The sequence below is a fragment of the Nelumbo lutea genome, chromosome 3 (assembly GCF_056320005.1).
Source record: "Nelumbo lutea isolate HS-2025 chromosome 3, American lotus-T2T, whole genome shotgun sequence".
In the NCBI taxonomy this organism is placed as follows: domain Eukaryota; kingdom Viridiplantae; phylum Streptophyta; class Magnoliopsida; order Proteales; family Nelumbonaceae; genus Nelumbo; species Nelumbo lutea.
The window spans coordinates 55,277,560-55,294,020 of record NC_142686.1 but is presented as its reverse complement, the minus strand read 5'-3'; the positions used below and the strand labels follow the sequence as shown (position 1 = coordinate 55,294,020).

Sequence of the window (16,461 nt, the reverse complement as noted above, 5' to 3'; positions counted from 1 at the left end):
TTCAACTGTTCATGAGTCCTTGTGAAAATAACTTCTGAACATGGTATAGAAATATGTGTTTGATGAGATTGAATGAACAACGGTAGTTATTATAAAAGTAACACGTAGGTAGGAGAATATAGAGCCATCCACCATTTAGAACACATTCAAGCATGGTATGTAGCATGTATATATCTTCTTGGGTGCAATTTAAATAGTCATTCTCTCAATATAATTCAGCCCTTTTGAGGAAGGATTAATACATGGTACATAATTAAATTCAGTGGTAGATAATGTATTCAACAACCCAATCCATTACAATCAATTGCAGGCCACTTCCTTAATTCTCTGTTAAGAGATATCCAACCCAAGCATGCACTGAGCCTGCAAATGGAACAAAGAATGCTAGATTATAGTTGGGCAAGCGGCCATCTACTATGATCGAAGCTGGTGCCAATTCATCCATGGCTACTGCAAACATCCAAGGATGTGTTGTTGTTGTTGAAGCTTTCTCCCCTCACTAAGTCCACCAATCAACCTAAGCTCGTGTTGAGTCCTCCTGGTTAGTGACCTTAAATGTCTTCATCCCTATATCTTCCTTGAGCACTCCCATTGAGTTGGAGACCTCTGCTCTATAAACATAGAACTTAGTCACCACAATGAAGAAAATGAAGTTTAAGAGGTTCAGTATTGCGAAGAATGCGTAGTAGTAGTCCAAGCGAGACGCATTTAGGTTATTCAGAATCCACCCTCTATTGCCATGCTTCTTGGTGATGTGAGAAACTGTGGAGAGAAGAAAACTGCTAAGGAAGTTTCCTATACCTAGACTAGTCATGGAATAAGAAGTCCCCAAGCTCTTCATACTCTCTGGTGCCTGGTCATAGAAGAATTCAATCTTTGCTACCTCCAAGAAAGAATCAGCCGTCCCCATGAGCACAAATTGAGGAAGTAAAATGAATATGGTTAGAGGAACTCTCCCTCCATTTTCTACTAATCCGTGATCCTTGGCCACACTTAATCTCCTCCTCTCTGTGATAGATGCAACTAACATGATTATAATGTGAAGAACAAGGCCAATTCCCATTCTTTGAAGGAGAGTGATCCCTCTTTGATTTTTGGTCCACCTCCTCATGATCTTGACGAAAAACCGGTCGTAGAGAACAACACAGATGAGCATGGATATTGTTACAAATCCGACTAAGCTTGCAGGTGGGATTTGGAAGCTCCCTACACCTCTGTCAAGAGTGATTCCTTGCTTGACAAAAAGGGTATTGATCTGAGCTAGCATTGTGCTTGGAACAAATGTCGCGAATAAGATTGGGATCATTCGAAGAATTTGTTTTGTCTCCTCTACTTGGGTTACTGGACAGAGCAGCCATGGAGTGTCACTGTCTGTTTTAACACAAGCTTTGTTAAGGAACCTGCATGCATGGCAAACAAGTTTAGCAAGAGGAGAACACTTAATAAACTGACAAGTTATCAAGAGAGAAAGCAACTACTGACCTCAAGGAAGTTGTGGACTCAATCTTGAATTTTCCTTTCTCTTCGTACTCCCTTGAGTCAAGCTCATAGAGCTGTTTAGGGTCCTTAGGAAGGGGTACCCTCCATTTCCTTATGGCAGCCACAATGACCCTTGCCATCCTAGTGAAGGGACTCCCTGTGGGCACCTTGTGCCTATAGAAGGGTGTACCAACCACAAAGATGATCACTGATATCAGAAGCCCAATTGTTGGAAGCCCATAACCAATGGTCCAACCCACATTGTCTTGTATGTACACAAGGAAAGTGTTGGCAAACAGAGTTCCAAAGAATATGCTAAACATCCACCAATTGAAGAAAGAGAGCTTATGGGCCTTCTCCTTTGGGCTGAAATCATCAAATTGGTCTGCACCAATTGTTGAGATGTTTGGTTTTGTCCCACCAGTACCCAATGCCAGTATATACAGTCCACCAAAGAACGCAGCCAGTTGTGCTGTTGATGCCTTCTTACAGTCTGCAGCATCTATTTGCTGGCAAGGAGGTGGTTTCAGAGCAGAGATCGAAACCGTTAGTGTTAGCAGACTCATTCCCTGTCATCAAAACCAAATTGTTAGAACCAACTGATAAGCATTTTTGCTGCAATAATTCTCATCTCGCCTAATAAAGTAATGGGTCAGGTAGGCCCAAGAATAGGCAGTAATGGGTCAAGCCAGTTTAGGCCCAGCCCTCTGTTTGATGTTGTAGACACATAAGCTGGGCAACAGATCCTCCTTTATCGGGTGACTGGCTGACTGGCGACTGCCCCTCCTTGCACCACTCTCTATTCAGAGGATGGATCGGGTTTGGGTTAAGCCCCATATGTCCTGTACCCGAACCGCATCCATCCTTCTGTATTGTCCAAGTCCAAACACAAAGAAAAGAGCAGGGCAAAAAAGATATCTAACTTTTCGACTTTTGAAGAAAAGTTGAATACAGTATTAAATAAGTTATGGTCTTAGTCTTCCGTACTATATCCCATATTTTATTATATTCCATACTCAATTAATAAGTAAATTGGGATCCAAAATTTGGGACGGAATTCCCCAATTTGAGGGTCATTGGGCCAATGAGGGACTTGGGGAGTTAGGATTTCCCCAACTCTACTGTGAAGCATGGAGTAGCATATTACCATGAGATAGATGGCAGATGCGATGAGGAAGGTCCAGTATCGGCCCAGATGTGCATCGGCGAGGTAAGCACCCAAGATCGGTGTCATCCAGACCGTTCCTACCCAGTTGGTGACATTGTTGGCAGACATGACTGTGCCCTGATGGAGCTTCCTTGTCAAATAAAGGATCAGATTCGATGATATACCGTAATACGCCATACGTTCAAACACCTCATAAACTGCCCAAAATTCAATAAATAAATGAGTCGGCAACCCGGCACTAATGTTGCAACGCCATCAGTATAATAAATACAAGGCAACAAGGTTGCTGTTGAGTGTTGACTTCACTGAGAGCCTGAGAGGTATTTCAATGGGCTGGGCCCAGATTCTCAAATATTAAAGAGAAACAAAATGGGCCGGGCCCATGGAAGGATACCTTCATTGTATTTGCATGCCCCCATCCCATTCACTCTCATGCCAGCCCAGAATACAACTTACAAGATTCCATTTGATTTGAGGTTCTCTCACTCGTCTCGTCTACTGTATTTTTCACGTTTTTGGAATTTTGGGGTTTGATTCGGGTCAGAATAAATTTACTGTACTGTAGCTGCCCCGGATTGGCATAATCCTAGCTGCCAACGATATGGGCCAAGTTGGTACTTGGTGCTTGGTAGGTCATTTCATAAGAGCAGAAGTGGACCTATACGGGTTGTTGGAGATTTGTCGGCCCGGAAGCCGACCTATAATTCTGCCGGCCCAGTTCACACTGGAGGCTAGATGGATGGGTCGGATGGCTGGCTGTAAACGACACTGCTCATTCCAAGGTGAAGTGAATGCGGAGAGAGAAATGAGGATGGGATTACAAGGCGTTGAAAGGCTGAAAGTTACTTCTTGACTGTAAGAATCTTGATTGTAAGAATCTTGAGCAGTGGCTTGTGTTGATGGGATTAAAACATTGGTCACTTATAGGCTCTTTGTTTATAGAGCAAATTTGGATCAGTTTTGTATTTACTTGTTTTTTTATATAACTTTTGTACTTTTTTTTATCTCATTTGCACTGCACCCGTGCAAATTTTGTATCCCAACAACTGATGCAGAATTTGCACCACCTTCTTCCCATCTCAATTCTCTCTCATATAAAATACCGACCACATTATCATACTTCTTATACCTCACCCCAGACAAATAAATCACCTTCTCTACCTCCATTCTCTTTCCTGTAAAGTGGGCTAATTTACTTCTCACACACAAATAAGACAAGGTCAAATATGAAGCAAAAATAAACTAGAATTTACACTTGGCCTATTTGCACTTATATGCATTTATGCTGCAAGACCAACTGAGGCTTAATGGTTTTTAATAGTATTACTGGCAAAGAATTGTAATCTAATTAACTAAATATATGTAAGGACTAAACCAAATTATGACCAAATAAACAACATTATTGTTACTATAATTATTGATGAGTGGTCAATTATTGGTGAGCCAAGAATACCCCTTAAGAATCAAGGGGAGATTTGGTGAGACTGACAGCTTTTTTTACTGTAATACTATTTGGCTTTGGATAGGTTCACCAACGATAACAAGAAACCATTCTGTAATGAATTCTTCCTGCAGATTTCTCAGAATACTTCTTAAACAACAGGGAAGCTCATACAGTACAAGAACTAAAGAAGGGTGTTTGGCTTCTTTAATACCAGGTGACCTTCAAGGAGTGTGGGTGTCCTATCTTCCATCAAACAGAGAAAGAGAGAGAGAGAGAGAGAGAGAGAGAGAGAGAGAGAGAGAGAGAAAGAGATTCATGGCAGAGCAGATACAGATTACAGAAAGAGAACATCTTAGTGGGTTTGTGAGTGTCTTACTGAAAGAAATATTGAGAGAGAGAGAGAGAGTACCAACAATAAAGGAGCAAGCTTTCCAACCACCTCTCTGGGATCTAATGACAGGGTTCCCTTTGAGATCTACAGTTCCATCCTGGGTATACTCACCACGGGCTTCTTCCTCCCCAGCCATAGCTGCTGATCTCAGTGATCAAGGATTAATTTGACCTTTTCCGATTGGAGCAGTTTCTTACAACTACTTGGCCCTCACCCTCAATTGTTGATGTCCATGTGCCCAATCCCGACCCATTTATAGACCCCTCTCAATGCTTTAATGGGCATAAGTTCGAAAATGACACAACTGCCCCGTCCCGCAATGCGATTGTATGGATTCCATTCACAATCACATTCACTACTGTTGGGAGATGGCGCAGATGATTCCATAAAGCTGCATTTGACCCTCTCTCTCTCTCTCTCTACTATATATCGAATAGCTTTGGGTACTTTAGTCGGGTCTAAGGTCGGGCTGGATTGAGTTACCCAGGTCATTCCATCTTCTCATCAGTGTTGTAAGTTTGTGATATTACTGGTTTGTTTATTAGAAGACATGAATACTTTAGTGACACTGCGCAATGAAATAAATTTCATGAAGCCTGCCTTGGTTACAGGTGATATAATAATATTAAAAAGTTATAAATAAATATATCCTTTACTTAGAATAGAGGTTTTCATTCATGGAGTTTGATGGTATTGATTGGAACCAAGGATAACAAAAATTAGGGAGAATGACCGTTCAGCCCAAGGTCAGAATTCATAGGCCTAAAGTACAATTGGGGTAGGCGCTAGCTTGAAATTAATGTCAATTTACGGGCGGGTATGTGTGCATAGAATATGGGTTTTTGATCATTTGAATATTTATAGATTTGCAGTGGAATTCAGAAATCTGCACTAGGCTTGTTACTTTTCTGAAAAAATTAATAAGTCAGATACCAAATATTGGGTATTGATGTATATCGATAAGACCGATATTTTTACGTTTTTTTTTTTTACTATTAAACATGTACGTGCATTTGCATGTGACACTATCCTCAAGACAAAATTATTTACAATTCATGAACAGTTTTTAAACAGTTATAAGTGGGCAGTTTCTTAACTATTATAAGTGGACAGTTTTTTGATTGAGAATAAATGACATACATGTTTTTTTTATGCCCGTTGTATGTTACTTAGATAAGGGATAAAAATATCTAATGAAAAATCCAAAAGATGGGCTATTTGCTCTTTTATTAATAGTATAGATTTTATCACCCTTGAGGGATGTCTTTTATAATCTCAAACTTTCAAATGCCCCCCAACCCTGCGTGTATTGTTACATCCATGAGCATGAGTCTTTATGACCTTAGATATAGAAAAGATACGCCTGATGTAGATATTTTAATTTTTGATTGAGACCCTATGAGTCATAGTCAATTAAAATTTGAACAAATCTATTTCATTTAGGCTCAATTTGAAAAAAAAAAACACAAATGTAAAATATATACCCAATAAATACATATAAAATAATACAAAATATAAGATTTTGCACTCTATATATTTGCATTTATACTCCTAAACTGAGCCTTAAAATATGGACCTTTACCAAATCCAACCCGTCGACATCTTTAAAAAAGTAAACCATTTTGGACGAGAGTACAGGGTTCATGCCTCTTTCACTTTAAACTGGGCGGTAGACATGTCAAATAAGGAATTTTACCTAAATACCCTATCTGTACTGCCCCAATCTCGTTCCCTATGAAGATAGAACGGTAGAACCCAAGTTTTGCATTGGACGGATCAAAGCCAGTCCACTTATTTTATCCTAAACTTGTCAGACCCTAATATATATAAATCCAAATCTGTTAGTAACAAACAACTCTAGACTAGAAATGACAATTTAACCCTTTCCTGTGAGCCCCACTCTGCCCCACCGCGGTTGGGCTAGGTTTTTTTACTATAGATCAAAGTTCGGGTAAACCTGAAAATTTGGGGATCGGGGATGGGTGGGTACGGGATTTTCCCACCCCGCTCTGACCTCATCCCCGAACCCACCCGACTATAGTGTATAACATGTTCGTTTATTTGCTTCAAACAGAAAAAAATAAAAGACAGTTAATAAGAAAAAATGAAAACCAAACCACTTACGAGAATCAAGGAGAAAAACATGATTTAAAAAGTTGCACAAACTGATGGAGGAATAATATTATTGTTTGATTGTTAGGGTATGTCAAAGAAAGGTTAAAAGTATAGATAGGATATGCATATCTGTAGTATCGCACTAGTACTTAGAAATGTTCAAGACATTTTTTTTTAAATTTTGTTTTTTTGGGAAACTAGAAATATGTTTTTTATTATTAAAAAAGGTTGGATTCCGAACAGGTGTTTCAGAGCATATTTTTTTCAAAAGATACGATACGATACACTCAACAACTACAGTTTGCATGGGTCGACTATAGTGTTGATAATTGTTGGATTTTAATCTCATTAGAAATTAAACCCAATGGGGTTTGATTGGTTAATTATATGAAAAAATACATCTACACACATGTCTTGAAAAATCGATTTGTTCACTAAAACCAGTTTTTAATTTGTCCCACGTTTGAAAATTACAATAATTGTTTTGGGTTTTTTAATGGGAGCTGATTTACACTCCTTAAATATAAAGATGAGAGTATGGAGGCTTGCTATTGTGCAACATGCGTACATGCGTGTTCACGTGTGTATACGGCGCAATGAGATGCTTTAGAGGCAAACTTTGTTCACACCCGCATGGCTCGCGAATGACGATTTTAACGAGGTTGACCATTGATGTGATCAACGGCCATGATTCGTTCATGTATGATAAAAAGACACAATTCAAAATTAACAGTCATTAATTATTAACTAACCACCTGTAACCCCATTTTCCAACAATAACCACCTGTAAGAGTTTTATTTTATTTAAACTCTATCTCTTGTTTATCTTTCAAACTCCTGTTGTAATCCAAACTCATGTATAAATTATCAATCAATACAAGATTGGGACCAATCGAGCAAGGTTCCCTTTCATTCACCGTCTTTTACTCTGTTAGGGCTTCCTCACATAGTGGAAATTACCAAATATTCGAATCTCAGAAGCTTTTGCAGATGGCCCCACAAAACATCTACAACCCAAGGCTTCACTGAATTGACGAAGTATCGTTTTATATTCTTTTTCAACTACTCCGGTGGTGTTGGATCAACAGGATCAGTGTAGACATGAAGATACCAGCTTCCCAAAGACCCAGTACTGGACCTGTAGGGCACAGCTAGCTTTCCCTATGGTTTGGCTTTTGGGCTAGCTGGGCGTCCATTCCACGCAACCCTAGGGTTCTGCTGATTCTCAGGTCTGAAGAGACGCTTTGGAGTTTGGCCGGTCTGATCCATGTACTTCCAGTAGTGTCTGTTGAGTTACACTTGTTCAAATAAAACTAGAAATCTCATTCTCAGGCAGTTTAATAGTTTGCATCACCTTTCACATGTTAAAATATTTCTGGTCGTTGATGGCTTGACGTGGTCTTCTTAGATGTGCTTGTAATCAGAAAAATATTCTTTCAACAAAGTTTAGCCACCCTATCCATGTCTACAGCATTGAAAGACACACGGGGATAACTTAAAGTTGAAGAATAAAAGCCAATTAATGCTAATATAATCAGTTGTCAGTCATTAAGAATCTATTGAAAATGTGGTAATGGAATCAATGTTTGGAATGGATGAGTGGGAAAACTAGGAAATATAGCATTAAGAATTCATTGGGTGATAAAATTAGAGAAAATAGACTAAAATGGTTTGGATAATTAGTGTAAAGTTGACTAAGAGTATAAATGGGGTACCAAATTTGAAGAATTTATACCAACGGTTTGCTTATTGGTGTGTTAGCTGATTTGTCCCACAGGATCAAATCCTACTTTGGAGAAAAGGGATTAGGGGGAAATTATTAATGATGCATAGCACTGAATATCAGAAAAAAAAAAAAAAGAAAAGAAAAGAAGAGTTTACACTGCATTTAAGGATTGATCTCCCTTTTGTAGTTAAAATGCTCATGTGAATAATGAGATTTTTAATGGGTTTCTAGCAGATAAGGGCAATTTTTTGCCCTGAATGTCAATAAAATAAAATAATAAAAATAGAGTAAATTTTTATGATAAATATCAATCAAGGGCAATGATATTGTTCATCGTCTTCCTCCACCTATGACCAATAAAAGAGTGGGTGGGCCGGTCCACATCAATGTAATTAAAAGGATTTGGTCAGTGGGGTTTTTTGACCGGGCCGGAGGGAGCTCACCAACTCCCAAACTACAATCTCCCATTCGGCTGGCAGGCGGGCGGGCGGTCGGTCAGTGGAACCATCCTCCACCAGCTCCGACAACAACACTGCTTAGTAAATACTACTCCCTTCCTCTCCCCTTGTGATCAGATGAGGGAGGGTTATGTAGGCTAAAGAAATCTGAGAGAAAGAAATAGAGGAAGAGCCCCAGAGAGACACTATCAATGGCAACCAAGCAGTAAGAGCAACAAAACAACCAGGCCGGAAGACATCAAGAGGTCGGTCACAAGAGTCTCCTCCAAAGTGATGCTCTCTACCAAGTAAGCAGCTTCTCTGCAATACATACTTGAAACCAACGTGTACCCCAGAGAACCAGAGGCCATGAAGGAGCTCCAAGAATTGACAGCGAAACATCCATGGTGGGTCTCAATCCCCTCATCTCATATAATTTTTGGTCCATATTAAATAGAGGTTTTCGTGGGATTGCAGAGGCAAGCAGCCAGGGAGCTTAGACTCCTCGCCAAGAACAAGTAGCACTCGCTTTGTCTTAATCCAGTGTATTCGGTTGTTCTTTTATAGAACAAGCAGGACTCGCCAAGAATAAGCAGGAGTCGCGACGACTGTTATTTTGCAGATCTGCAAGGATAACTTGGTTTACCGAACCATTCTAAGACACAAAGGGGCAATACCAGTGTTAGTGGCTTTGTCTCAGTCCGGCATGACTCGCTTTGTCTCAGTCCAGTGTATTCGGATGAATACAGAGGTAGAGGAAGAGGAAGACGATGAACAATATCATTGCCCTTCCTTGATATTTTTCATTAAAAGTTATCCTATTTTTGTTATTGTATAAAAATATTATCTTTTCTTGATATTCAGGGCAAAAAATTGCCCTTATCTGCTAGCTAAATAAGGAATATCAAATGCAACCTAAAAGAGGTAAGGATTGATTAAAAAGGATATGGATTGAAGTAATAAGATATAATATAGGTGCCACTTGGCAAGTCTGTTTAGAAAGACCTAGCAGCTCAGATGGCCAAAAGACATATTGAGATTTTGGGGTCTTATCTTTAAAGACAAAACCGTTTGCTCAATCTATCAGGCTTTTAAAATGTATTTAGAGGCTATATATCATGCAGAAAGATCAGAAAACTTCATCCGATGCTTTTCAAAATTGGACACTTTCGGTCTTTTTGGGTATTTCTATATATGCATCGCCTCATCTTTTGGGCTTTTGGTTACCAAACAGAAAAAGACCGACTTGTTGAACCCCAAAAAACCGCATAAAAACACTTGCCAAATGCCATCTTAAAAGCATATATAAAACTGAATAGATCGATATTGTATGGCAAGAATAAGATTCACGTAGAGATAGCCAACCCCATGTATAGTTGAGTAGCTGAGATGATAGTGAAGATAATTCTTCTTTGATTTTGCTCCCTGAAAATGTGATTGGAAGTAGGACACATCAGTTTGATCTGGCCTTATCATTAAACTTGTAATCAATGGTATCAACAAACATTCCACCTAATACAGTTAAAGGTAAATGAGGACTTGAAGCCATATATAATTATATATACATTAATGTGTCTAAGCTGGTATCTTTCCTCATCAATATGAACATGGATAGTCGTAGCTTATGCGTGGCACAAAATGTTGATGCCAAATGGAATATGTAGGAATGTCTGAGAGATCGTTTTTGAGTCGCAATAAAACCCGGGCTATGCTTGGCTTGACACATTGAAATCCAGATTTGTTTCTTTCTTGAGAAAAGCTAGATTTTTTTGAGAAGTTGTTATGGCTCCCAATGGAAAATCATCAAAGAAGGGAAGAGGTGGATGTAATTTTACTCTTTCACATGGACACTGGTCAAAATATTAAGAAATGATTTAAGTATCTATAAAAATTTAATAATGGGTAAATTGCTGAAACTGCCAATCGAGGGCTGGCCCCTTGTTAACTGGGTTGTCTCGCAACCAGCGCTTTGGGAAAAAAAAGAGGGTAAAGGGAAAAGGGGAAAGTTATTGTTGATTAACTAAAACAAGAAAAATTGCTGAAACCTCTCCTCAACTCAATAAAAATGTCTAAAATATTCAAGCAGTTCAAAAATGTATTTTATTTTCCACCTTTTTCTTCATATCAATGTTACTTTTATATAACTCTTCAATTCCAATCTCTTTTCAGCTAACAGTGATTTATTTTTCAAATTTTCTCTTTATATTAATTGCTTTAATTTTTTTTCATAAAGTTGTATTACTTTTTCAATAATAATTATATGAGTATTTTGGACATTTTCATGCATCTTTTTAGAGCATGCTAACAAAGGGGATAATTACTGTGTCATAAAATTCAAGGGGAGGTGATTGCAATTATCAAATAAGGGAGAAAAGTGCAAATTAAAATAAGAATCATGTAATTGAATATGTACCCATATAGTTGGGACTTAAGGCTTGGATGATGATGAAAATCCCATATGGTTGTAATGAAGGGTGATTTGGCCCTCTAGTGACATTGCAACACGTGGCATAACAAGGTTGCCGCATGACACCTCAGCGCCACATGAACAGCTATAGATCTCATTAAGTCAAAGAGGTGCACCCCATAACTAGTCTAAGAACCTCGTATACAACTCGCGCAACTCGGGAGAGCGGCTAGCATCACCTCATCTAGGGCCGACTTGTGGTACCTTATCAGTACTGGTCCAAGAGACCTCGGTGTGAGGAGTGACCTCCCCCAAAGGACTTACTGACCTGACTAAGGTCCAAGTGGCAACCTACGAGACATGCTTGCCAACCTCCTCTGTGTGCGTCTTATCACTCCCAAGTCCTTTGAAAGTCAGCTCCCACACCGATCGTTTTGGAGGCAACCGGATAAGGCACAGAAGCTAGTCTGCATGCGATACTACCTCTGAGGACTTTGGACTAGTAAGTCACATCCTCTTCTTCTTCTTCTTCTTCTTCTTCTTAAGCTATGTCTAGAGTAGGAATGGCAACGGGGTCGGGTAGGGCTAGGTTTTGCCTACCCCATCCCCAACCTCAAATTCAAATGTCCCTCCCCGTCTCAGCCCTAAACCCCAGTGGGGCAAGAAATTATAACCCCATCCCCATCCCCACATGGAACGAGGATCCCCAAATTTGCCCTGTCCTGCTTCAATCATTCCTACTCGTATAATTATAAATTATTTTTTTTTTATTTTTCTTGAGTAAAATGCCCACATTTTTTATTTACTTCATCTCTAATTATGAAAGTTGAAAATATAATTTCAATTAATGCTTTTCACCTCATTTAATTCCCTCTCATTAACTCTTGTAGTTTAAGATATTAGCTCTCATTCTCTCTTATTAAATCCTATATTTAAGTTAATTTTTGACCAATAAATGCTACTAATTAGATCTATATCTAATATTTTTAATAATATAAACCCTTGTATTTTAAAATTTACTCAAAAACAAAACCATTCTTTATCAAAATGATGAGTAAGCAATTCAACTATATGAATCAAATTAGCCAACCCATGAAGCCATAGTTAGATAATAAAATTTTTAAACAGAAATAAATATAGAAAATTACAAAATGTAGAAAAATAGACACATACATTATGATATTTTTTATTAATCAAAATAAAAAAAAGTGTAATAAACAAGAATTATTTTTATTGATGATGAAAATGAAATGCATAATCTAAAACTAACCAAAAGTGAAATTAATTTCCTGTTCAGCAGAGATCAATAGTTCAACTTTTGGGTAAAGTCTATCAACCTTTTAATGTCATAATTAAATAATAAAAATTAATAAAATATAAAAAATAAATAATAAATAATACATAAATTTTCCAACAAAACATTTGGCCACATGTATAATATTATATATTTATCATATTAAACAAAAAATAAGAGTACATAACAATACTTTTTACACACATAGAAATAAAAAATTATAGAAAAAATTGAACAAATCTATATCTCCATATTTACACTACTATTAAAAATATACATAAGATTGTAGGATTTTCTTTTAACTAAAATACTCATATTTTAAATTTAATTCCTATTTAATTCTGAGGTTTAAAATGTAGTTTGAGCTACAATTTTAGCCTCATTCAATTCACTCTCTTTAAACTTGACATTTTCTTTTGATAAACGAATAAAAAATATCCAATAAGACAAAACATTACAAAAAGAAGAGTCCAACCAAGCGGGTAGGCCTCTCAATGATACCCAAAACTTTGCAGCTCAATATGAGGTGCTTAAGTAATGAGATTTGGATTTTACAACCTATATACAATTAATAGTGAAAAACAAAATATATAAAAAAATAAAAATACATGAATTTTATAGAAAATTTTGGATACGTTATTCCTATCGTTACCATAATCTAGAATTGTCATGTGTAGAGCACATGCACAGTTACTAATATATATCTTAAAATTGGTCTGTCCACGTCACCGTACCTCTCCTTGTTTCAAACCATCCTTTCCAATTTTCTGCTTTTTTGAAAATTTATTTTTTAATTCTACATAATTACCCATTAAACCAATAAGAAAATCACATATGCTTAACTATTTCTAAAAACCATAAAGAAAGAGGGATTTGCTTTTCTAATGTTTAGCGAAGTGGCACCACTTTCCCCCACTTCCTCTTAAATTGCCTCTAATTCATATTTATCTCCTAAATTATCTCTAACTTCTATTAATTTAGCTGAAATTGTGACTGGTCATGAGTTGGTTCAGTTCAGTCATAGGCTATTTGGCCAACCAAATTGACTTGATCAAGTTGGGGAGTTGGTCAACTAAAACCAATTGACCTTTTGTGAAAACTGTCCCACTCAAGTTGTATTGGTTTGGGTCAATTTTTTGGTTTGGTCAATCAGTTCAAAAAGTTTAAACTTAAGAATTAAATTTAATTTTAAAAATTATAGTGCAATTATTAAAAAATAAATTAAAAAAATAGATTTATGATATAAAACATTTTTTATTAAGAAATATGGGAAATGTTTGACTTTTTCATATTAAAATTATATTTAAAATATAATATATATATATATATATATATATATATATATATATATATATATATATATATATATCCGTGGTTAGGTCGTTCGATTTTGGTTGGTTTACAAATGGCTAGTGAAATTGATCCAACTTGGTCGAATTGGGAAATTCTTGAACTAAAGCTGACCTAAAATACTAAAAAACCAACCAACTCGGATAGAGTTGATCAGGTTGGTCGATTTCATCAGTTTAATGAATAAACCTAACTGAAATTAATTATTGTTATTTTTATATTATAAAAAATTTATTAAACATAGTATATATAATATGAATAATTATTAATTATTTAAAAAGTTGAAAATATAAAAAATTGTATACTCTTATGGATTCTATTTGGGTCATTTACTAGAACACATCTTATGGTTTTATATTTTTATTTAAACCTACCTTATAGTTTTCATTTTATTAAAACATCCCATATATTTTACAATTTATTTAATCAACCTTTGATTAAGGAGTGTTTGTTTTGCCATTAGAATAAAAATACCCTTAACACTTTTTTTTTGTATAGAAAACAAAATTAACCAAATATAGCCAATAGAGTGAGTGATTGCCTCTGTCTTATAAATGGCAAAAATGGTATTTTATTTTTATTTTCTTTTGATTAAATTTATTTAAATGAACATTAGGGTCAACACTGTCATTTTTCACTGTCATCTAATGGAAGATTGATTAAATTCGTTGCAAATTATAAGTGGTGTTTTAGTAAAATTTTAACTATAGGGTAGATTTTGGTAAATCCATGAAACTATAAGGGGTATTTTAATAAATGACCCTTTCTATTATTTAGCTTTTGCTTAATAAATCCTGTGCATCACATGGGTCCCTGCTAGTTTAAATGTTATAATGAAATTTTATACAAAATTTAAAATATTTATTCAGAACACAAAAAAAATTAATAGATTTAATAATATTCATATTATTAATAATTCAATATTTCTACAAATTTCATCATGAAATTATGTAGTAACAATATAAATTATAATTTTATGAATTATTCAATTTAAATGTTATTCATATAATAAAATTTAATATTAAAGAATAAAACATTATTTAAATATTTCAATAACTAAAAATATTAAATAAAAAAATTATGAATAACTAAATAATATAACAAAATATTTAATATTAAGTAATAACATTAAAATAAATAAAATTCAAATAACAATAATTTTTAAATATTTTACATATTATTTAAATATTTAAATAACAAAATATTTAACATGACAAAATTTTAAATAGTTAAAATAACGAAATTATGTAATAAATTTAAAAAAAATTCTAAAAGTAGAAAAATAATTATTATAGAATTCATAATATTCATATTAATAATAATTTAATATTTTATAAAATTAATAACGAATTATGTAATAATAGTACAATTAAATTTTATGGATTATTAAATTCAATAAATAATTAATATTTTAATAATTTAAATAAAACTATTATTTCAATAATTAAATAATATTGTAAATAACGAATTTCACTTATATCAATTAATAATTGTAGAAAATAACTATCAACAAATTATATTTATTAGTAATAGTTTTACAATAATAGTGTTTATTCATTATAATTTTATATATACTAATATTAATATTTATTTTATTTTCAGTAATTATTTATTGTTTTTTTATAAACATACTTTCAATAATTATTTATAAATCTATGTTTAGCTTGTTATTTAATAGAAAATTATCAATAATTATTGGAGATTAAACAACTATTATTTAACTTTTGAAATTTAGTTTATCGTATTTATTGTATTTTGGTTATAAATTTATTTTTTGTAATTATATATTTTTTATATTTTATAGATTAATACTTATTAGAGATTAAACTATTATTTGAGATTACACTATTTATTGACTAATTTAGTATATTTTTAATATTTATTATATTTTTGTAATTATTGTAATTTTATTATATATCTATTATATTTTCATTATAAACTTATTTTCAATGATTGTGTATGCTATAAACTTTGAATAATTATTTGTTATTTGTTAGACATTGGATATAAATTTAGTTGAAATTAGGAGTTTTCAATAATTGGTTTAGTTCAGTTGTAGGCTGTTTCACCAACCAAATCAATTTGGACAAATCTGTAGTTTGTCACTCGAAACCGATTGACCATTAGTGAACACCCACCAACTCGGGTTGTACCAATTTGGGTCTACTTTCAGTTTAGTTTGTTTGTTAAAAAGATTTAAACTTAAAAATTAACTTTAAATTTCATAAATTACAATGGTATTATTAAAAAATAAATTACAAAAATTAAATATATGATATAAAATATTTTAGACTAAGAAATATGGGAATTTTCCTACTTTCTGGTATTAAAAATTAAATTTAAATTTTAAATTTTAATATATATTTATTAAACCAAAGCCGATCTGAAATACTAGAAAACCGACCAACTCGAGTTGAGTTTGATCAGATTGTTTATTAAAATGTTAAAATATAAAACAATTATGTACTCTTTTGTATTTCTATTGTTTAACTTTCGCTTAACAAAGCCCGTGCATCACACGGGTTCCCGTCCCATGCCTCTCCTTGCTCCATTATCCCCACCCTGCATTCTCTTTGACTTTCCATCCTCTCCACTTCCCACCACTCCCATTGAGTCATGCCACCCAACTACCTAAAAATATTCCTATAAT

At 34.6% G+C, this 16,461-nt stretch overlaps 1 protein-coding gene and 1 long non-coding RNA gene across 2 annotated transcripts; one reads left to right on the top strand and one right to left on the bottom strand.

Annotated features, from left to right (window-relative positions):
• Nucleotides 1–134: 134 nt before the first annotated feature.
• Nucleotides 135–4,717, bottom strand: LOC148865067 (protein NRT1/ PTR FAMILY 5.2-like). The gene is made up of 4 exons (XM_088975389.1): nt 4,501–4,717; nt 2,627–2,844; nt 1,483–2,048; nt 135–1,400 (listed from the first exon to the last, which is right to left on the bottom strand). Exons 1-4 carry the CDS (start codon nt 4,616–4,618, stop codon nt 518–520), a joined length of 1,785 nt encoding a protein of 594 aa, XP_088831515.1. The 5' UTR covers nt 4,619–4,717; the 3' UTR covers nt 135–517.
• A 4,031-nt stretch (nt 4,718–8,748) lies between these two features.
• Nucleotides 8,749–9,617, top strand: LOC148865066 (uncharacterized). The gene is made up of 2 exons (XR_016110786.1): nt 8,749–9,167; nt 9,238–9,617. It is a non-coding gene; the product is annotated as an uncharacterized LOC148865066 (long non-coding RNA).
• Nucleotides 9,618–16,461: the final 6,844 nt, after the last annotated feature.